Source organism: Eubalaena glacialis, chromosome 8 (assembly GCF_028564815.1).
Source record: "Eubalaena glacialis isolate mEubGla1 chromosome 8, mEubGla1.1.hap2.+ XY, whole genome shotgun sequence".
Classification (NCBI taxonomy): domain Eukaryota; kingdom Metazoa; phylum Chordata; class Mammalia; order Artiodactyla; family Balaenidae; genus Eubalaena; species Eubalaena glacialis.
In genome coordinates, this window is record NC_083723.1 from 123,308,352 (window position 1) to 123,329,335 (window position 20,984).

Below are 20,984 nucleotides of genomic sequence, written 5' to 3' on the forward strand. Positions count from 1 at the left end.
TATGAATGGAAGAGAGGTGGCGGAATCCAGCCCACTCTGTCCCAGAAACGAGATGTGCAACGGGGAAGGAAAGGGACTTTAATGACAAATCAAAGCAGAAGGAGCCAAAGTGCAAACTGTCCACCCCCCAATGGGGAGGGGGGCCATCCTGAACCCGTGTGCACGCCCTCACCCCCCTTCAGGCCCCCAGCGGAGGCCCAGGGCCTGGAGCTTCTGCCTCAGGTAGCTCTTGAGCTGGGGCAGGCCTCTCTGTGACTCCAGTTCCTCGAATGGTAGCTGCAGGGAGAGAGGGTAGCAGGTTACCCCAGGGCCTGGCCGGCCGGGGGAGGGGTACTAGCTGAGTGTGTGGGCGTGGGGAGGGCTCTCACCGGCAGGAGCTGGTAGCCCATCAGGCCCAGATGCCGCTCCCGCAGGGCCCGTGAGCCCAGCAGCACTCTGCCATCCCGGCAGAAATGCCAGCGTTCCCGCAGCATCAGTACCACCCTGGAGGAGAAGTAAGTGACTGGCTCAGAGTCGCCATCTACGAAGGCAGGCGAGGCTCTCCCACCCTCTTCCCTTACCTTTGGGCAGGGTCGCGGGTTGTGTAGGGACAGGACCGGGGAGGATACGGTAGGAAGGGGTCCTGGGTTCTCACGGGGAGCACAGCACCAGAGCTGCTGACACAGAGCAGGAAGTCTGCAGGGCATGGAGAGAAAGAGCCGCTGGCCTTCAGCGGAGGCTCCGTGTCCTGGCGAGCCTGGCGAGCCGCTGGCCCACCCGGAGCTCACCTGTGCAGTAGCCTGGAGGCACGGTCAGGTCCTGCCGATACTTCTCCTCCCCCAGCAGCTGGCGCAGCCCCTCGGCTACTATATCCTTGTGACTGAGGGGGGAGAGGAACACCGGAATCAGGAAAGCCCCCAAGACACTCGTTCTAGCTCCCTCCTGCCTAGTTCCACGCCCCTGGGAAATGCCTTTGCTGCTCCGCTCTTTCTGACTGCCTAGGGCGCAGCAGCACGCACAGTACACGGTCCCCCGGGTTTGCCTACCCCGTGCTGCTTGCGGGCCGCTCCCCTCCCCTCCCCAAAGCTGCCCCATCCACCTGTACTTGCAACGGGCACGGTCGGTGATGAGTGGCTGGGGGAAGATGGGCACTTGTTGCCTTCGGGGAAGGCGGGGACCCCGATATCCTGGGAGCTCCAGCTCCACGGCCGTGTCTAGCAGGGAGAGGTAGCGCCGCACAATCAGGGCGTGAGGGGTGCCTGCAGGAAAGCAGGACAAGGCTTACTGGGTTGCAGACCCCCACCCTGCTTCCCCTGCCCACTGGCTCCCCGGGACCCAGCCAGCCCTCCAGTCTGCGCACCACTGATGTGGCTGATGAAACCTGGGGAAAAAACAAAGTGCAGGGCTCGGAAGGGCAGGCACCGCAGCTGGCACAGTGACATCAAGATGTTGACAGTTGCCAGGGGGGCCACCCCTGCTTCCCGAGCCAGGATCCTCTCAAGGCAGGGCATAAACTGCTGTTCCAGAGGCAGGTAGTTCAGTCGCCCAAAGGGCAGGACCAGCTTCTGTACCACCTGTGGGGCAAGAGCAGCCCATCACCCAGCGTGAAATGGTTCTCCAATGTTCTTTCCAAGCGGAACCTCAGGGAGGCTTGGGCTGCAAGCTTACAGCATCACCGTAAAGGCAGAACAGTCCCTCTACATACACACCCGCAGCGCAACAGCGTAAGCACTGCTCGAGCTTCACGTCATTAGTCTTCAAACAAGCAGAGGAGACGTGGCTGTGGGTTCTGTCCCTGAAGACTTAGCAGAGTGGGATCAACCAAGCTAAGACAGGGGCTAAGAGTGGAGAAGTGCAGACAACCAGGCATACATGCTGGGGAGCTGGACAAGCCAGCGAGGGTGTGAGCAAAGGTGGAACCCCACGGGAAAGAGCAGAGAGCCTAACTGGGTTGTCTGCTGCAGACAGAAGCAGCCAATCAAGCTGGATGGGGGTTAGGCCCGCCAGGGTGTCTGAGGATGGGATGAGTAGGAAAGGAGCGTGGGAAGGTGGGAGGTAATCCCACCTTGCTGTTGAGCTGGGCTTCCTGGGCCACCAGGAAGTGGGCAATGGCTTCCAGAAGCTGGGGCTCCCGCAACCGGTGGCGGGCCAAGTGCTGGGCCAGGAGCACCATCACGTGGGGCGTCAGATCCTCCGGCCTGGCCTCTGCGAAGAACAGCCGTCACGCCGGACCCGAAGGCCAGCCCTCAACTAGACTCCACCAGACACCACCTGCCTCCGCCTCAGCTCCCCTCCCCCCGCGAACCTTGACCCCCTCCAGCACCTGCCAGGCTGCGGATCAGGTGCTGCTGTGGATGCCGCTGGACACGGGGGCAGCTCAGAGCAGCTTCCAACCTTAGCCCGCCACGAAGGACAGGCTGCAGAGGGCGAGGCGGCTTCGGAGGGAGGCGGAACCTTTGCTCCTGCTCCAGGGCACACACCAGGGGCCCATCTGATGGGAAGCCTGAGAAGGAGAGGGTCAGAGGAGGCAGTCCTAGCAACAGGGAGTTGCTCTGCTCTGCTCCAGTCCTGGAGTTTAGTTAATGAATTCCCAATCCTTCTCAGCTCTGTTTTCTGGGCTGGAAGGTTTGCTACAGAGCACGTGGAAACACTAGGGAAATGTGAGATACCACGTGAACTAAGGTATCAGAACAGTCTGTGGGGAAGGCCTTATACAAAGGCGGCAAGTGAGTTCTCATCTCTTGCCAGTGGTAACAAATTGCAGGGGCTTCCTAGAGCGCTGTATTAGAAGGGACCTGGGGTGGCACCCTAGCTAAGCTGCAACACCTGCTGCTTGACTCGTGATGTCTGCCATGGATGCAGCAGCAAGTGTGGCGGCGTATGTGCCGTTCCTGGCAAGCCCGAGAGGTGGGTTCTGTCAGCGATCTCGGGTCCTCTGCTGTTTCTCTATTCTTCCGTTAACGCCCACCCACCCCCCAGACACCGTCCTCACCAAGTAAGACTGCAAGGTGCAGACACACGTGGATGGTGTGAATGTCAAAGGAGGGGCAGTTTCGGATGATGAGCTGACTCAAGTCCTGCAGTGTGGCCTGCTCCACAGGAGGGGGTCGTGGCTGAGACCCCAAGAGCTGGCCCAGGCGACGGAGTGCCACAGGGTAGTGGTGGGCGCGCACCTTGGTGGGGTTCTGGCCCAGCCAGCGCAGCAGCTCCCCAGGGCTCCTCGCCTGTTCCAGAAGCCGCTGCAACCCCTGCACAGGGCCTGCATGGGGGGCTCCTCCAGGAGGCCGGTCTCCCCATTTGCTGGGCCCCAGACAGTAGGGCTGTACTGGTGAGAGCAGCAGCAGGCCAGACAGCCGAGCACTGGAGGCCTGGGCAGAGAGCAGGACTCGAAGCATGGAGTTGGGTGATGGAGACCCTGAGGGGTGGCCCAGAAAAGGGGGTGAGGTATTCTCCAATGGTGAGAAAGACCAGCTATCTACTCCTCACCTCGCTCCCCATCCGGTGGAGCCTGGGGTCAGAGCAACCCTGACTCATGTTCACCCTTCTTTGTGACTGCTCTGCTCCTCTTCCCAACCCGCCCCTCTCTGCCTTCTTCCATCCTTTGAAACAGCAATCGTAATCCTTCAGTGTGCTCAGCGTAGGGATATTTACAAAGCAATTCCACATGCATTATCGCCTCTCGTCCTCCTTACAGGCCTATGAGGAGGGAGGCAGGGCTGGCATTACCTCGATTTCACAGGTGGAGAAACCAAGGCCCCGAGAGGCGAGGGGATTACTTTAAGCCCGAGGTCACGAATCTGGTTAGTGGTCGCGCCCAGCCTGGAGCCCAGCTCGCCGCGACGATACGCCCTCCCGACCACCTCCCCCTCCCGCAGGAGGCGGCGGCGGCACGGAGGGTGGAGCGCGGGCTCCGCAGCCGGACGGTCCTGGGTTCCATGCTGGGTGCTCCCACTTACCAGCTGCGTGACCTTGGACAAGTGGCTTCGTCTCTCTGCCCAAGCCTCCTCGCCTGTGAAACGAGAACGCAGGGCCCACCTTGGAGGGCGCAGCTTGGCCATGGCGCGGAGTCGGCGGTGTCAGGGCCCCCCCCCCACGCCCACCCGGCCTGGGGATGCCAGGAGACCGTGGGCACGGTCGCCAACACCAACTCCCGCCGCCCCCCCGCGGCCCGCCCCGCAGGCACCACCCCTACATGGCTCCCCAGGCCCCGCGCAGATCGCTCCCTCAGTCGCTCTCGGGGCCCGGGGGCCGAGCTCCCCCCGCGGCCTCCTCATCGGGGGACCACCGAGTCCGCCATCTTCCCAGCAGCCCCCGGATCGCCGCCCAGACGCCAACCGCGGCACAGTCCTCGGCCAGCAAAGACGTGGCTCCCGTCAGTCCCCGCGCGCCAGGTCGCCGCGCGCCCCGCCCCCTGCTTCCGGGAAGCTGCGCGCGCGGCGATGGGGCGGGGCCGGGGCGGGGCCAAAGGGCCAGCGGCTGAGGCTGGGATGAAAAGGTGTCGGGGAGTCAGCGGCCGGGCTGGGCAGGTTGGGCAGAGCGAAGTGCCCGGTCGGCGCCCTTCATGCCTTCTCTCCCAGTGGGCAAGAGCTCCCCGGCCCCCGGGCCCGCACACGCAGACACACACCAAGGGTGAAAACTTCACAGTTATTTAATCTGCACATGTTCCAGAGAACCCCCTCCACCCCTCCCAGCTCCCCTGCTCCAGCCCCTCACAGTCTTTGAGTCCCTAAATCAGCCCAAGGAGCTGTCAGGGACTAGAGGTGGCTGGATTCTCAGGCAGAACACTAAGAAGGGCCCAGGGGCGTGGCCCGGCTCTGCCGAGGGCCAAGGCAGCGACAGCAGCTGTCTGACCCGGAGGAGCCGACTGTTAGTGGGTGCCGAGGGCCAGCTGCCCCGGGGGGCGGCCCAGAGCCGTGGAGGTCACAAGGAGGGGCCTCCGCTGGCCCCTGGAGTGCTCTGCGGCGCAGGGCTGGGCTCCAGGGTAGTGGGAAGAGGCAGGTCGGAGAGGCAGGCCTGGGCAGACAGCAACTCCCACCGTGTCGTGGGGAGCAAGGTCCGGAGGGGCCAGCAACACTGCCAAGAGCCCGTGGAGGCACTACGGGCGGTACATGGCAAAGGCCAGGAGGCTGAGGAGCAGGGTGAAGCCGGCCAGACCCAGAGTGGCGGTCAGGGGAAAGAAGGGCCGGTACTGGATCTGGCAGTACCAGAGCAGCAGCAGCAGCAGCAGCAGCAGGGGCAGCAGCAGGCTGCCTACTTCCAGCCCGGAGGGGCCTGGCTCTGACCCCGGCGGGCACGGCGGCTGTGAGGGACCCACCCGAGTGGACACGTGGCAGTGGAGAACACAGTTGGGAGGGAGGTGAAGGCTGCCCAGGGTCTGGGTGTCGTCTCCTAGCAGTTGCCCTTGGTAGATGAGTCGCACGTGCTGTTCCCGGCCAGGAAATTGGGTCCTGAGGAGAGAGGGACCTGGGTAATAGAGCAGGTCTCAGGCAATCCTGGCCCCTTGCCCGGAATAACTCTCCCACCCTCACCTCTGTCCTCCACCTACCACCCAAGTCAGGGCCTCCAAGGGGGCCCCTCCTGCTTCAGGGGAACAATACGGTGTGTGATTTGGGGGCCTCAGTTCTCTCATCTATAAACGGAGGGATAAGTCTCAGATATTGATACCCTCAGTGGCCCTTCTAGGTCTGTGATCATTCCCACTCCACTCTTTAGCACTTTATTCCTGTCCTCTCTTCCCGGCTTACCTTTTCAGGGAGCCAATGGTGTCATGGGGCCAGGCCCTGGCCACCTGCTCTGAATCGTTGAGGAATTTCAGCCGAAGTACTAGGGGCTCCTGGGGGGAGTCTGGAGGTGGTGGTGTTGCTGGGAGCCCCACGCCAGGTTCTGGCTGTGCAGCCTGACCTCTGTGTCTCAGGCTGGGGGTCTCAGCTCCTGGGGCCTCCCCTCTGATGCTGTCGGTGACCGCCATGGCTTCGCTGGGCTGTGTCGGTGTTGGGGTCCCTGACGGCTGGGGCACTGGATCAGCACCCTCGGCAGTGTGTGTTGAGACCCAGGCGAGAGCCAGCACCAGAAGGCAGGCAAGCACCGCGAAAAGGATGGTCACCTCATCACCCACCCCTTCGATCAGGGCCATGGCACCTGCCTTGCCCGCTGCGCTACCGAGCTGGAGAGGCACAAAGAACCCATGAGGGGCTGGCTCACCCGCCAAGAGCCCTGTGAACTTCGGGGGGGCTCCTGACTCCACCCCACCACAACTCTCCCACAGTCCTCATACCTCTGCCCGCGTACCCGAGCCCCACCGTGGGACACGGACCGCTCTGACACCCAGTTACCCCAAACTTGCCCCACGTACCCCTTCCCATCATCAAATCCCAAGTCCTAATTTTTTGTAACCTGAGATCAGGTCTTCAACAAGCTGCCCAATTCACCCAAACCCTATTCCGAGGTCAGGGCCTTGACCTTCTAAGCGACTCTCCCCTAAATTCAACCCCCACCAAACTTCACCCCAAAGCTTACCTATTCTTCCCGTCTAGGTCATCCCAAAGTTTATCTACTCCTTCGTCTATTTCACCCAAAGCTTATCTACTCTTCCGTCGCTAAAGTTTCTCCAAGGGGGAAGAAAAAGGTCTCTACACACACACACACACACACACACGGGGAAGAAAAAGGTACACACACACACACACACACACACACATACACACACACACACACACACACACCCCGCCCGGTTAACCCGACCCGCGGCACCGCTTCCCAAGGCTTCCCCACGCCAAACGTCAAACTGCGCCCTTTAGCAAACTGGAACCTCCGAGAGTTGCCACCCCCCACCCAACTCGGCCCCTCCTGGTGCCCTCAAACCCCACCCCGAGGCGGCCCGACCCCGCGCCTCCTCTGGAAGCCTCTCCAAACTCAGCCTGCTGCAGGACCCCAGATCTCGGCCGGGAATCCGAGACTTCGCCCTCCCCACCCTGATCCTCTATCACCCCTCCCATCTTCCCGCCCCCCACACCCACCCCCGAGTGGCGGGAGGGCGAGGGCGATCCCGGGGCGGGGCGAGCGGGGGCCAGCTGAGGTGGCGGCGGGGTGGGTACGGTCAAGGCGCAGGGACTCACCGCCTGGCTCCATAGCGGACCCTTGGGCACTTCCGGGCGGGAGGTGGCGAGGTCGCAGACACCTGAAGGCACCCCCGCCTTCCCCGCTGCCACTGCCGCTGCCGCTGCGCCGCCGCCGCAGCCCGGAGCATTGTGGGTCTTGTAGTCCGGCGCGGTGAGCAGTCCCCGCCCTCCGCCCTGCGGACCCACGTGCGGGGCTCGGCTGCCTGGTCTCAGTGCCCGCAAATCGCTGAGGGGCTGGTGGGGGCGTGTTTGGGGGTTGTGCTAGCCCGCAGAGGTTTGGGCGGCAGCAGCATCCTCCCCCTTCCCCTCGGGCAGCGAGGGCATGTATCACTCCAGAAAGCAACGTCAGCTGGAGCGTGTCAGAGCACCGGTGTTTCGAGATGCAGCCTTTGGGGAGCTCAGGTGGTCCCTACCCCGGCCTACTCTTAAGTCAGAGTGGACGCCGGAAGCCATCCTGGACCCTCCAAATTGACTCTTCAGCCCAGAGCCCAGTATCCATGGGCTGCCCCACCAGGCTGGCTGAGGATATCCATCTTAAGGAATGGCCACCGCGGCTTGGGCTGCCTTATTTACCTGGTCCCCTTCTCCACTTTGCCCCTGTAAGACTGTGCAAGAAGCATGGACTTTGGAACCTGGCACAAATGCTGATCCCTTATCCCGTGCTTATCAACTATATGACCTTGTGTGCGTTATTGAATCTCTTTGAACCTAAATTTCTTCGTTTTAAAACATACCGCGTAAGACAATTGTAAGGAAAAAATTAGGTGTTTTATTAAACAAGTGTGAAAACTATGTAGGGGATCTGTCACACAGTAGATATTTGTTCACTTGGTATTAGAACACTTCCTCCACCCAAATCTGGGCTCGGAAATTAGGTCCTTAGAGTACTGCTGTACAGGGAACGTTGAGCCTCAGCCTGGCCCGGGCCAGTTAATTTCCATGGGTTTTCCCTCCTTCCTCTGGGCTCCTATAGCCACAGAGAGGCACAGAGATCTTACATCCTAGATTGTATAGACCAGTCTTGATTAAAAGTAATGCACCCTAGTGTTCTGATAGCAAATGCTTACTTGTGGGAGCAAGCACTCCAAATGTTGCCTTGGGACAGTCAGTTTAGATTTATAACATACAGAACTAACTTATTTCCAGTTCCTTCCTTCCCACTTATTCATTTATTCTAGAAATATTTTTAAAATGTATACTATGTGCTGGGCACTGGGTGAGATGCTGGGAGTACAGTGAATCAGACTCTATCCCTGCCCTCATGTGGCTCATATACTAATAAAGGAGACAAGTAGCCCACCAGTGCTAAAACAGGTATGTGCTGGCTGCCGGGGCAACATTTTTGAGGGACTCTTTACCCTCAACAGCTCTACTGGGAGGTACCTGGTGCAACTTCTTGCTGTCAATTCTAATTAAGCTTCTAAAAGATATGTTATATATTGCTCTTAGACTTACAGAACATAGGGTAGGTGATTTGTTCAACTACTATATTTTGCAGATGAAGCCCAGAGAGGGTGCAAGACATTCTTAAGGTCAAGCAGGTAGGTAGAACCCACATCCCTCAGGAGCTTGGGAGGCCCCCGGTGTTGATTAGCTCGCACCAGCTTCTTTGGAAGGTACAAGAAACTTAGGAATGGTGACTGGGTTGGTACTGGGGTAGAGTTGTGTAGGTAGCTGAATGGTGGGCAACTTTTTGCTGGGAAAAGACCCAGCTTGGCCTGGGAAGTGGAAGGATGTGTAAAAAGGATGACTGTGCCAGAGGACATCAGGGTGTAGCCCTGGCAGGCTGGTTGGCTGGGGCCAGTGCTCTGCAAATGCCACCTCTTACGGGGTTTAGGAAAGTTGGGGGGGGGGTGGCTAACACAACTGCATACAGCTTTAGCAATGGGGATGCAGAGGAACTAGGACGTTGAGGGAACTCCCTGGCCCCAGGAGTGGATGGGAACACAGTATAGACAAGGCAGAGAGGACAAAGAAAATTGAGACAGTCATGTGGACTCCGGTGAGTGTCTTGAATGGGGTGAGTGGGAAAGAAGGCATAATATTTGATTCCTTTCTCTTCTTCCTTCCCCCTTTCAGTGGGGTCCAGCTGTGTTCACTGGTCCTCTCCCAGTCCGGCAGTGGGCGTCTTTTAGGAGAGGCTGGCAGATAAGAGTGGGGACGTTGTTGTTTAAAGTGTCATTTCCAAGGGCCCCGCAGATGAAGCTCTCCTCAGGAAGAACTGGAAATAGAATCCGGGAATCCAGATTTCCAGCCTATGTGCTGCAGCCGGCAATGGAGAGTCCAGGCAGGGCCTGAGAGAGAACCCTGGGTCGGCGTGGTCTCTAGGGTTGACCTCAGGGCCCTGGGACAGGGGAGCCTGTGCCGCACTGAAGGCAGGGCGATGTAAGGGAGGCGCAACTGGGCCTGGCCTGGCAACCCTCCTCGGCCAATCAGCCGCGTTCATCAGTACCCTCGGGCGCAGGGCACTGTGCGGGCACTGCCCAGAGATCGGACACCCCACCCAGACCAGCGCAAGGAGGCGAAAGCGACAGCCGGGGCCGGGAGGGGGGCAGGGCAGCTGTCCTCTCGAAGCGAGTGGCCCTCGCGGCCCTCGCTGCCGGTGTAGGTGGGGGCTGGAGAAGAGGCGGAAGGGCCGAAGCTGGGTGGGAGGGGCCCGGCCGCTGGGGCTGGAGCGCGCGGCTCGGGGGTGGAGGCTGCAGAGCCAGCGAGCGAGCGAGGGGCGGGGGCGCTGGGGCCCGCGCGCAGGAGGGGCGGGGGCGGGGGCGGCGGCGGCGGGGAGGGGGGCTCGGGCTGCGTGTGCCGGAGCCGGCGGGGGCGGCGGTGCGTGCGCATGACGCGGGGGGAGGGCCCGGGCCGCGCGCTCCCGGACCCGTTGTTGTTGCCGCTGGAGGCTGCTCCCAGGCAGCGGGATCGCGGCGCCGGGAAGCGCCCGGCAGCGGTGGCCACAGCGTGCGCGGCGGCGCCTCCCGGCCCCCGGCCCCCGGCCCCATGCACTAGCCCCGCGCCGCCGGCTCCGTAGTCCCGGCCCCGCCAGCCCCGCGAGCCCGCCCGCCCGCCGCCGCCGCCGCGCCGCCCAGGGACCCGGCCGGGCCCGCCTCGGGCCCCGCGGCTCCGGAGCCATGAACTTCCAGGCGGGCGGGGGGCAGAGCCCGCAGCAGCAGCCGAGCCTGGCGGCGCCGGGGGGCGGCGGCGGCGGCGGCGGCGCGGGGGGCGGCGGTCAGTTCGGCGGCGCAGGGCCGGGGGCCGGGGGCGGCGGCGGCCCCTCGCAGCAGCTGGCCGGCGGGCCTCCCCAGCAGTTCGCGCTCTCCAACTCGGCGGCCATCCGGGCCGAGATCCAGCGCTTTGAGTCCGTGCATCCCAATATCTACGCCATCTACGACCTGATCGAGCGCATCGAGGACCTGGCGCTGCAGAACCAGATCCGGGAGCACGTCATTTCCATCGAGGGTGAGCTGAGCCGGGGGCTGCGGGAGCTGGGGCGCGGTGGCCTCTCCGGCGCCGGCCGGGGGCTTTGCTGGCCCGTTCCGGCCACGCTCTCCCCGTTGGGGGTCCTCTCGCGCCTGAGGTCGGGGCCACGCGGTTTGCTGATCGCTGGCGCTGCATAGCCGGCGGCCAGGCTTCGCCATTTCTCGTCCGGGGACACTTTGGGACTGGGGGCAGGTTCCGTGCCAGGGGACAGGTTTTCTGATCTTAACCCTCCAGGGCGTGAGGGTGGTGTCGCTCCGGGGACGGGTGCGCTCGGAGCCGCAGAGGTTCCGGGGTCCAGGGGCCAGGTCTGGTCAGGCATGGCCGGGGAGGGTGGGCGCGGCGGAGGGCCTCGGCGGGCCGGGAGGTGGGGCCGCTGCCGGAGAGGCGTCTCAGCCGCTGTCCCGGCCCTGCCCGCGGTGGAGCGGTGGATCGGAGCCTCCCGTTAGTGGATGGCAGCATTCCCGGGCCCAGCGCCCGCGGGCCCCGGAGGGTGGCGCTCGCCGAGGCTCGCTCTTCCGACGCACACCCTCCACGCTGCCGCGGCCCGGCGGGCGCGGGCCAGGCCTGGCGCGGGGCTATGGGCGCCGGGGCCGCGTGGGAAGCCCCGGCCGGGCCAGTGGCCCCTTCGCTGGGTCCCCCGCGCGCCGGGCACCCGCCGCTGCTCTCCAGGGAGCCGCTCGACAGGCGGGCTCGGGGCTGGTGGGCGCTGACCGACCTCCAGGGACACAGCGCCAGGCGTCGGGGACTAGAACCCCGGGCCACTGAGCTGCCCAGCGCTCCTTTCTCTAGGCTCTCGAGCCCTGGACCTCGGCTACTGAGGGGCAGAGGAAGTGGGTGCACGCTGCTGGCAGATGTACCACGACCCCGGGTGTGGTGGGGACGGGCAGCACCGGCAGTCACCCCAGCGGCGTGGTGACCTTTGAACGCATGTGGGGCAGATGGGCCTGGTCCTGGGCCATCTGCTTCCTCCTCCGGCTCCATTTGCAGGGGGACGCCCACCAGCAGGTGGTGGGTTCGGAAATGCAGGCAGAGTGCAAGGCCTTTTGCTGATGACTTGGAGTTGCGGCCAGGACCCTGTCCAGTACTTGGGCCTCACAGTTAGGGCCGCACTCCCATCTTTCTCTCATTGTGTGAGGCTCTTGGGGGGGGGGGTCCTTCACCTGAACACCCCGTTTCTGCTTTCAGAGGTCCCCATGGCTGAGGAAGGCATAGTTGGTCTTTTGGGGGTAGGGGACCCCATTTAGAGCTGGGGTCCTGCTCTTGTAGCATTCCCGTCTGCCTTTTTTCTGTCCTTTTCCCAGCTCTCTCGCATCGTATCTCTTTCCTCTCAAGGCTGAGTTCACTGTGAACTAATTAGGTGACAGAAAAAAACTCATTAGCATGGATCTGAGTAAATGGCCTGAATCATCGGTGTGGCTGGGGACCAGGAGATGGCATTTGTGTGAGCCAGGGGCCCCAAAGAGAGGAGATGACCAATATTTCCTCCTAGATCTGAAGGGGTGGTGGGGGGGAGAAATGCCATTCCCTGCAGCTTCCCTGTTTCCCCGGAGGAAGTAAGTTCCTGATCAGCACCAAGATGCCTCCCCCACCCCTCACAGCCCCTTTTGGAGGGGGTGGGACAGCCCCAGGAGGGGTGAAGAATGGCGTCCAGAGCAGGGAGAGGCAGGACTGGGCTGGATTCCACATCTGACTCCCGCTTCCTTAACAGTACCCCCGCCTCCCCGAGCTCAGGAGGTCTCTGGCCCGGCATCTTCCGTGATGTGAAGGCCGGAGTTCCTGGGACACACTTGGGTTTTCACCCCCATCTTGAATTCAACATGATAGGCGGAATTTCCCTTCTTAGAGCCCTCCCCCGTGACCAACTTCCCCATTGCGGTTTGGAAGTACCCCACATTCCGTCTGCTTAGCCTGGAAGCTTGGTATCACCATTGCGGATCCTGGGACCCAATGTTTCATTGTCACCAGGGCCCAGCTGCTCCTCACACATCCGTTCCCAGCTCTCCTGGTCCCTACTTCCCTGCTCTTTCTTGGCAAGGCCTCCCACCTCTTTCTTCCTTCTCCCCTTTTTTTTCCCAGCCTCTCTCTTGGAACCCATCTTTATTACCCACCTCACCCTTGCTTTCCCACTCCTGTCGCCCCAGCTTTTCTGCTGTAGGCAGGCATCAAAAAAAAAAAAAAAAAAAACCCCAGAAAACTCCTTCTCCAATTTCTGCCGTATATCCTTCCTCTCCCCATCTGCCAAACCATATTGCCGCTGTCCTGCAAAGCAGCGTTGGCACCTTCTTTCTCAGTGGAGGGAGGGCAGCAGCTTCTCTGGCGGGCGTTTCCCTGCTCGCTCTCTGAGCCTGACCGAGGCCCCCGCCAGGGCCCAGCGGACCTGGGTCGAGACTGTTATATAAACGCGTTCATCGCCTGGGAGGTTGATCCTGTGTTTACTAGGGGTGAGCCTCTTAGGGGGAAGGGATGACATTTTCCTAGTGTGTAAGAAGCCTCACTCAGTAATACTTTAGTGAAGGGTGCATTTGAGCCCTGAAGGTGACTGCGGAGATGCGGTCAGGATGCGTTTGGGACTGAGGAAGCGTGGTGGCACCTTGCCCTCCTGTATTCTCTCTGCTTCTCTCAGCCCCTCTCACCCCGTGGCCAGGGCAGGAAGAAGCGGAGGAACTTTGAGCTTTCCTGTGTTTCAGGACAGGATCTGGAGGGAGGGAGTTCCTTTTCCCACCAAAGGCCAAGGAAAGAGAAAACCTGTCCACCCTTTGGTCTTAAGGAACAGCGGAATGTCACCAGTAGCTGGGACGGAGGGATAGACAGGCCACTGCGTGCGGAGCCTTTGAGCCACTCTCACCTCCCTGGTGGGGACACCGAGACTCAGAGAAGCGAGGGACCTGCAGGGAGGGGCGCTCCCGGGGCTTGCTCAGGTGTCCTGGCTGTGTCCTAGAAAGAGGACACGAAGGAACCAGGCCTTGGTCCAGATGGGGGACAGTCTGGGCACGTGGAACACAGGGATGCTGGGCCAAGTGAGCCGGAAGCCAGGATGAGGTGTTGGGAGAAGCAGCCCTTGGGGTCCCAGCAGGTGGCCTGGAAAGGCAGGCTTGTCCCTGAGTAGATGTGAACCTGGGGAGGTCTGCCCGAGGGGAGGCCCGCAGGGAGGGCCTAGAAGCGGACTGTGGCCCCGGGTGGCTACTGCTGTGGCAGGAACCCGGCTTTGTCAACTGGGTGACTTGTTCCCGTGGCCCTTGGTTTTCCCCCAGGGGTTTTTAAGCAGTGAAATTCCTTGGACGGGCCAGCACCCCAGCTGGCCTGTTCCGCCTTCACTCACAGAGGCACCGTCTGCCTGCCTCTGTGGGCTCTGGGCTTGGTAACATTCTGAAAGGACTCAGGTAAAAAGAGGTGCGGGTTTTCCTGTCTGGTTCAAAATTAGGCTAAAGAGAGAAGGGGGTCCGGAGCTGTGGGCGGGGCGGTCAGAGGGGGCAGCCTCAGCATCTACATCCTTCCCTGCAGGCCTGCCCAGGGCTCTAGAGTTTGTCCCCTGTTTTGTCTGTGTGCTGTGACTAGATCCCAGCAACAGCTCTCTGATGCAGAGAGAAGAATTGTGTACGTTTTGGAGACAGAGAAGCCCTCTCCTGAGCTGATTCCCTCTGCCTGCTCCTCCGGGTGGGCATTCCCCAACCTGCTGATAATCCTCACCTGTGGGACTTGCTCAAGTACGCATTTCTGAGGCTCCCTCCAAGGGATTTGATTCTGTGGGTTTGGGATGGGGGCCCAGGGATCTGCGTTTGTAACTTCCCCGGCCCATTCTGGTAATTAGCTGGTTTGGGGAATGAGTGCCTGGTGGGGGACTGGTTATTTAGGACTTTGCACAAAAGAGCTCTAGGAATTCTGAAAAAGAGGATATCGGTGTGGGTGCCAGTGGCCTGGGAAAGCCGCATTTGTTCCAGATACATTTATTTAGCTCCTGCTGTGTGGTCCAGTTGCATCTAGCACAGTGGAGAGCGGGAGGGGGAGGGGAGGGGCTGAGCCAGCCCTCTGGACCCTGAAGGTGAATGGATCAGCCTGTAGGAGGTGCCAGAGGGGGAATTGGGAGTGGCAGGAATAAAGGCCGGGTTTTAAGAAAAGCAGGACGAAGATGAGAGACTAGGGAAGCCTTGTCAAGACCCCAAGCCTGCAGGAACTTGGGCAGCCTCGAGATGCAGCCTCCCCGCCCCCCATTCAGGCCTCCTTCACTGCGCTCCAGCTCTCTGCCAGGTGGAAGGCACCGTATAGATAAGACGGTCCTTGCTCCGAAACACCCTGTGGCTGGCACGTACCCTAACTTTCCTCTACCACTTATTTCTTTCACTGAATGTGTGTGCCAGGCACAGGGTCTGAGAGATGCTCCATGCACAGGGAACAGGTTGGCAAAGGCGGCAAGGGTCGGGGTTCAAGGAACAGCAGGCTGGTCTGCGTGCCTGGAGCATTGAGGCCAGGGGAGACAGGCAGGAGGACCCCGGTTCGGGAGTTTTGAATGCTTTATCCTGTATTAATTCATTTACACCTCACCTTGTTCCAGGAGACCGTACGAGGTGACGCTTAAGCCTGCAGGAGATGGGCTGTCACGGGAGGGTCGAAGCAGGAGCCAACCGGCAGGTCGTATTTGAGAGCGGGTTGCATTTGAGAACTTACTCTCTGTGCAGTGCCCGCTGGATCAGAGGGAGTGGGGCCGCAGGGAGAGCAGGCAGGAGACGTGGATTAATCAGCTCTTAGTGTCCACGCCGTACATTTGACTGTGAGCCCTCCCTAGCAGCTGTCAGCGGGCCTCTGGCCTCAGAACCTCAGGAGTGGAGGGGGAAGGAGACCCTAGCTTGGGGGAGGCAGACCCGGGGCCCTGAGAACTCCTGTGTCCCCGCTCAGCATCGCCTGAACACCCACTCAGGACCCTTTGGCTTGCCCCCATTCTCTTTTTAGTATGCAGGTAACTCGAGATTAGTTGAACCGGAGAGCATTCCTCCTGAGGCCTAGCCAACTTCCACCACGCAGGCCAGGGGTGAGGGGCAGCTAATTTTGGCGCACGGAGCTGAGCTGTAGGCTTACGGAAGCGGGAAGGGGAGGTGACCGGGATCTCCTGCTTTGAGGATGGGGACCATGGGCTGTGCAGTGTTCCACCAGTTTACATTCCTCAGCTGCCTGCTGGAGATGGTCTCGAGGCCTCTGCAATCCTTTGCAGTCTTCTCCGGTGTGCAGGTATCATCTCCATTTTGCAAATGAGATCTCCTAGGACTGAGATGGAGTCACTTCCCAAGGCCACGCAGGAGCGGCACAGCCAGGGACTCTGCCTGGTTTTTCATCTCCAGGCCTGGTGCTCTTCCCCTCCCACGGATGGGCTGACTGAGCTTTGCTGGGCCAGGCTGGACACCCAGCCAGCCCTTCTGGGTGCCTCTCAGGCAAGGTTTTGACCTCGAGTTGAACTTCTGGAAGCTTTTAGAGTATCACTTAAGGGTGACCCAGAGCTCTTCTTTCCTGCCATAGTTTTCTTCTGAGTGTCTTGAATCCCCAACTGAATGGTGACTCTTGGAGGGGGGCTCTCCCTTCCATGAGCAGCATGGATGTTGTGTGTAGGAGAAAGATGCTTGATCAAGAAACACTCCAAGATATTTGAACATATAAAAAATTTAAGTATATGTTTATTTATTTTTTTTAATAACTCATTTTTTAAAAAATTAATTAATTAATTTTTGGCTACGTTGGGTCTTCGTTGCTGTGCGTGGGCTTTCTCTAGTTGCGGCGAGCGGGGGCTACTCTTCGTTGTGGTGCGTGGGCTTCTCATTGTGGTGGCTTCTCTTGTTGCAGAGCACGGGCTTTAGGGGTGCGGACTTCAGTAGTTGTGGCGCGCGGGCTTCAGTAGTTGTGGCGCACGGGCTGTAGAGCGCAGGCTCAGTAGTTGTGGCGCATGGGCTTAGTTGCTTCGTGGCATGTGGGATCTTCCCGGACCAGGGCTCGAACCCGTGTCCCCTGCATTGGCAGGTGGATTCTTAACCACTGTGCCACCAGGAAAGCCCCTAAATATATGTTTAAATGAGAAAAATAATGCATGCTGGTTATAACACATTCAAATGTGGAAAGGAAGTCGAAGAAATGTGTGTGCCCCCCACCCCTCCCCGAGGTACCTGCTGTGGTCTGTCTGTCTGATGGGTGTCTTTCCCATCTGCTTGCTCTCCTATATATATCTACTATCTACTGCTGCATGGTTGATGATACTCTTGGCGTTTCACAGCGAAAGTGGGACTTCTGTGGGAAATACTCCACTGGGAGAAGGGAACCAGAGTCACAGTTTCAAAAAAGGCGCCTGCATTAATGCACCTGTCTGGCAGCTCCCTGCGGGGCAGTTGGGATACCTGGGTTCTCATTCCTGTTCTGCCGCCGATTGGCTGTGAGAACTCGGGCAAGTCATAAAGGCGCCCCCAACCACCCCGGCCTGTTCTCCTAGAACCCAGTTTTGGTTTCATCTGCACAGCTTGCTGTGACCCCGCCCTCGAGCATTTGGACCATCTCAGTCTTGGGTCCCTGGTCCAGGGAGGGCAGACTCCGTTCCGTGGGAGGTTCTGAGGCTGCCTTCTTGTGCGCAGCATATGACACGCGCTGCCCGGGAGCCCTCCAGGAGCTGGTCATTGCCTCTGTACCTGAGTTTCCTCAGGTGGAAGGAGGGGTAGTGACAGTGTGATGGGGTTAGGCGCGGCAGGTGCCGACAGCGGTGCCTGGCAAAGAGCGAGCACCCAGTGCGTGCTTGTGGTGAGCTGAGAGGCTGCGTGCAGTTGATCCAAGTCTCCTGGTACCTAGATCTTTGCACACTTGTCTGATTATTTCCTTTGGACAAATTCCCAAGTGGAAGAAAACAGTGGGGCTGTCGGGCACGCACGACCTTTTGGGGACTTTCTCTGTGCGCCACACTGCCCTGCAGGAAGGCCCTTCCCGTTTCCCTGGGGCAGAGACTGCCTGTTCCCTGCCCCCAACCTGTCCACTTGAAAGGTGAAGAGAATGATGAAATGATTTTTGTTGTTGTTTTATCTTGTGTGTATCTGATTACTAGTGAGAGTCAACATGAAACATAATGTTTTTGGTTGTTGTATTTTGTTGAATTCCCTTCATATCCTTTATTCATCTTCCTCGTGGTTTGTTACTCTTTTTCTTAATATGCGTAAGATAGTTTTGTTTTTGTTTTTGTTTTTTTTTGGCTGTGCGGTATGTGGGATCTTAGTTCCCCCACCAGGGATCGAACCCGCACCCCCTACAGTGGAAGCGCAGCGTCTTGACCACTGGACCGCCAGGGAAACCCCTGTGTAGGACAGTTTTAATCTGCAAACATAGATCAGGCATACATTGCTGTTTGCTGGAGGGGAGCCGCGGTCTTGGTCTCTCTGGCGGCACTCTGGCCCTCCTGGGGCCCTGGGCACCGAGGTGAGTGAGCCCACAGCACATGGTCCCGGAGGGATGTATGTGCCTTTGCTGTTTTCGTGCCTGTTTGTAGTGTGTATTTTCTTTCTCTTTCTTGTTTGTCAGCACCCCTCCTTGCCACTGTTGGTGCACCCGCCCACAGCATTTTCTCTTTTGCCTTTTAATTTGATGCTTTGTTGGCTTGCGAACCTGGAACCCAAGCTGGTAGAGTGGGATTCGAGCCCAGTCGTGGCCACCCCGTGTGTGTCTGTGGGTTTGTGTGTGCGGCAGGGCTGGGAGGCCGGGAGAGCTGGACCCCACTCCTGCTCTGCTCCTGGTGGGAGCTCCCGGCCCCTCCTCTGTGTGTGGTCTCTTCCAGGGAGGGGCAGATGCACTTCCTTGCCCAGAGAACTTTTTTGATTAAACAGGCCCTAGATGAAGCCCTTTGCTAAGAAGCACTGTGAAGATTTGGTGGCTCTCAGTCCCTCTGAAGCCCCACTCGTCTTGGTTATTGCTTCTAGACTCTTCTAGACTGTTTTAGGTTGGATGATGTGGTAGAATGGAGCCTGGTGTCATTCCTTCTCTGTCACAGTCTGTACAGGGTAGTGGGTACAATCCGGCTCTGGAGCCAGGCTGCCTAGATTTACATTCCTAACACTTAGTAGTGGTGTAACCTTTCTGTGTCTTGGCTTCCTTGTTGGGCGAGTTCCATAACCTTTCTGTGTCTTGGCTTCCTTGTTGCTAATATGAGGTTAACAAGCACCCATCTCGTTGTGTAGGTGTGACAATGAAGTATGTTAACGCGTGCAAAGCTTTTAGACCAGCCCCGGCCCCTCGGAAGTGTTCACAGTGGCTCCAGCCTTTGCAGGGCTGCGGAGAGGACTCAGGGAGGGAGGGAGTGTCCCTCATGGCACCTGCAGCGGTGGCTCCCCAGTCATGCTCCCTGAACCCGAGCGGGCGAACGGGAGAACCTGGCAGGGCAGAGTTTGGGGTAAGTTGGTTTAGCCTGGCAGGCCCCAGGGAGGGGTGCCAGGTCCGGACTTGTCTGACGTTCCAGCTGATTGGAGCAGACCCTGGACCACAGCTGGTCACAAGGAGTATGTCACACAGGCACCCAGCATTGCTTTCATCTGATTGCTTGCCCGTCGATTAAAGTATTTCCTCTAATTCAGCACCAATTACACATGTGAGTCATGTGTAAATTTAAATTTTCAAGTAGCCATGTTAAGAAAGCAAAAAAAATTATCTTTAATAATGCGTTTTATTTAACCCATTGTATCTGAAATATTATCATTTCAATGTGCAATTAACAAATTAATATAACAGGGCTTCCCTAGTGGCGCAGTGGTTAAGAATCCGCCTGGTTCGAGCCCTGGTCTGGGAAGATCCCACATGCCGCGGAGCAACTAAGCCTGTGCGCCACAACTACTGAGCCTGCGCTCTGGAGCCCGCGAGCCACAACTACGGAAGCCCGCGCGCCTAGAGCCCATGTTCCGCAACAGGAGAAGCCACCGCAATGAGAAGCCCACGCACCGCAAATGAAGAGTAGCCACCGCTCACTGCAACTAGAGAAAGCCTGCGCGCAGCAACGAAGACCCAACACAGCCAAAAATAAAAATAAATAAAATAAGTAAATAAATAAATTAATTAATATAACAATTTTTTTTTAATTAATTAATTTAATTTTGGCTGTGTTGGGTCTTCGTTTCTGTGCTAGGGCTTTCTCTAGTTGCGGCAAGCGGGGGCCACTCTTCATCGCGGTGCGCGGGCCTCTCACTATCGCGGCCTCTCTTGTTGCGGAGCACAGGCTCCAGACACGCAGGCTCAGTAGTTGTGGCTCACGGGCCTAGTTGCTCCGCGGCATGTGGGATCTTCCCAGACCAGGGCTCAAACCCGTGTCCCCTGCATCGGCAGGCAGATTCTCAACCACTGCGCCACCAGGGAAGCCCCTATAACAATTTTTAATGAGACATCTTACATTCTTTTTTCAACTAAGTCTTCAAACTGTGTTTCACCCGCTCAGTGCCTCTCCATTGGGACTGGCCGCATTTCAAGTGCTCAGGAGCCATGCATGGCCAGTGTCTCTGGTATTGGAAGAACAGCTCTAATTTTAGCCTATAAGGTAACAAAAGAATTCCTATTTGTTGGAAAAAGTGAATACAGAAGTATATCCTTTTGGATTCATCTTTCTAAAGTATCGTATTAAAATTTTTAAAGTAACGTGCCTTTCATGTATATCCTGCTGTTTTCATTCAGTCATTCAACAAACACTCCTGAGTACCTGCTCAGGCCGTGGTGATGGGTAGCAGATAAATCTATTTAGAAGTGTTACTGAAGTCACAGTACTTTTTTGTCGCCATGGATTTTCTTAAAACCTGGAAACACAACTACTGTTGAGGGGGCTCGGCCCCGAAACGTGTTCCCGTCCAGGGGTTCTCAAGTTTTGGAACCGAGATTCACACAGTTTTGCTCAAGGCGGAAGGTGGGGAGTGAGCCCAGACCCCGCTCTTTTGCAAGAAGCTGGAGGAGAGGGCGCGTGTCTGTTGGGGGGATCACGTCCAGGCTCCTCTTGGTCAGCGTCTTGGTTGAGAATGGGTCGCCCACGGGCCCCAGCGTGGCTCGCATCACTTGGGTTTGGCGGTTTCATCCCACGTGGCTGCCGCTCTGCCCTACTTAACGTCCCCGCCCGCCCCCTCTGCATCACAGCCTGAGGCTAATCCTGAATTAGGGTGAGGGGAAGGGAGGTGGCAGGGAAAGGCTCCTCCATCTGCTGGGGGGCAAGGGCCGGTGGGCCCGACCGGGAGTGGACGTGCCGGCCGGTGAGCCTGTTGCTGGGCCGAGCTCGTGTGAACAGCGCGGTCCGGGGACTGGCTGCCCTCTGCGTATCCTCCGCACGCGTGATGGACTAAAGTGCTGGATTGTGAAGTGCTGACCACTAGGGAATAGGGTGCCGATTATGTAGGCCGGCCAGCCGGCCAGCCGCGCAGACTGTGAGCCCAGCCCTCGCTC

General features: G+C 58.9%; 3 protein-coding genes across 9 annotated transcripts in view; 1 reads left to right on the top strand and 2 right to left on the bottom strand.

Moving 5' to 3' along the window:
- Nucleotides 1-65: 65 nt before the first annotated feature.
- FASTK (Fas activated serine/threonine kinase) lies at nucleotides 66-4,379 on the bottom strand. Of its 3 annotated transcripts, XM_061198936.1 has the most exons (11): nucleotides 4,172-4,261; nucleotides 3,936-3,988; nucleotides 2,972-3,394; nucleotides 2,303-2,482; nucleotides 2,045-2,184; nucleotides 1,340-1,553; nucleotides 1,079-1,238; nucleotides 768-859; nucleotides 561-675; nucleotides 369-483; nucleotides 66-276 (listed from the first exon to the last, which is right to left on the bottom strand). In XM_061198936.1, coding segments are annotated over exons 1-11 (1,602 nt in total). In that variant the 5' UTR covers nucleotides 4,174-4,261; the 3' UTR covers nucleotides 66-168. The 3 variants fall into 3 exon arrangements, with proteins under 3 accessions (XP_061054919.1, XP_061054918.1, XP_061054917.1); XM_061198935.1 differs by lacking the exon at nucleotides 3,936-3,988 and having other exon boundaries at nucleotides 1,085-1,238; nucleotides 4,172-4,379; XM_061198934.1 differs by lacking the exon at nucleotides 3,936-3,988 and having other exon boundaries at nucleotides 4,172-4,379.
- Nucleotides 4,380-4,609: 230 nt separating this feature from the next.
- TMUB1 (transmembrane and ubiquitin like domain containing 1) lies at nucleotides 4,610-7,198 on the bottom strand. 2 transcript variants are annotated; one of them, XM_061198940.1, is made up of 3 exons: nucleotides 7,095-7,198; nucleotides 5,724-6,142; nucleotides 4,610-5,426 (listed from the first exon to the last, which is right to left on the bottom strand). In XM_061198940.1, the coding sequence occupies exons 2-3, from the start codon at nucleotides 6,110-6,112 to the stop codon at nucleotides 5,075-5,077; spliced, it is 741 nt and encodes a 246-aa protein (XP_061054923.1). In that variant the 5' UTR covers nucleotides 6,113-6,142; nucleotides 7,095-7,198; the 3' UTR covers nucleotides 4,610-5,074. The 2 variants fall into 2 exon arrangements, with proteins under 2 accessions (XP_061054923.1, XP_061054924.1); XM_061198941.1 differs by lacking the exon at nucleotides 7,095-7,198 and adding an exon at nucleotides 6,846-6,911.
- Nucleotides 7,199-10,180: 2,982 nt separating this feature from the next.
- Nucleotides 10,181-20,984, top strand: part of AGAP3 (ArfGAP with GTPase domain, ankyrin repeat and PH domain 3) — a 59,890-nt gene continuing 49,086 nt past the window's right edge. For 2 of the 4 annotated variants that reach the window (XM_061198922.1, XM_061198923.1), the window contains exon 1: nucleotides 10,181-10,547. In XM_061198922.1, the coding sequence (XP_061054905.1) occupies nucleotides 10,220-10,547 (328 nt within the window). In that variant the 5' untranslated portion in view covers nucleotides 10,181-10,219. The remainder of the gene's footprint in view (nucleotides 10,548-20,984) is intronic. The other 2 variants (XM_061198926.1, XM_061198925.1) reach the window with 2 other exon arrangements.

Excerpts from the sequence above, each read along its gene's own strand:
- FASTK (XM_061198934.1), bottom strand. The coding sequence starts at position 4,253 with ATGAGGAGGCCGCGGGGGGAGCTCGGCCCCCGGGCCCCGAGAGCGACT. Across the intron at positions 1,239-1,339 it reads TTTCATCAGCCACATCAGTG|GCACCCCTCACGCCCTGATT; the intron begins GTGCGCAGACTG and ends GCTTTCCTGCAG. Across the intron at positions 277-368 it reads TGGGCTACCAGCTCCTGCCG|CTACCATTCGAGGAACTGGA; the intron begins GTGAGAGCCCTC and ends CTCTCCCTGCAG.
- TMUB1 (XM_061198940.1), bottom strand. The coding sequence starts at position 6,112 with ATGGCCCTGATCGAAGGGGTGGGTGATGAGGTGACCATCCTTTTCGCG. Across the intron at positions 5,427-5,723 it reads ACCATTGGCTCCCTGAAAAG|GACCCAATTTCCTGGCCGGG; the intron begins GTAAGCCGGGAA and ends CTCTCTCCTCAG.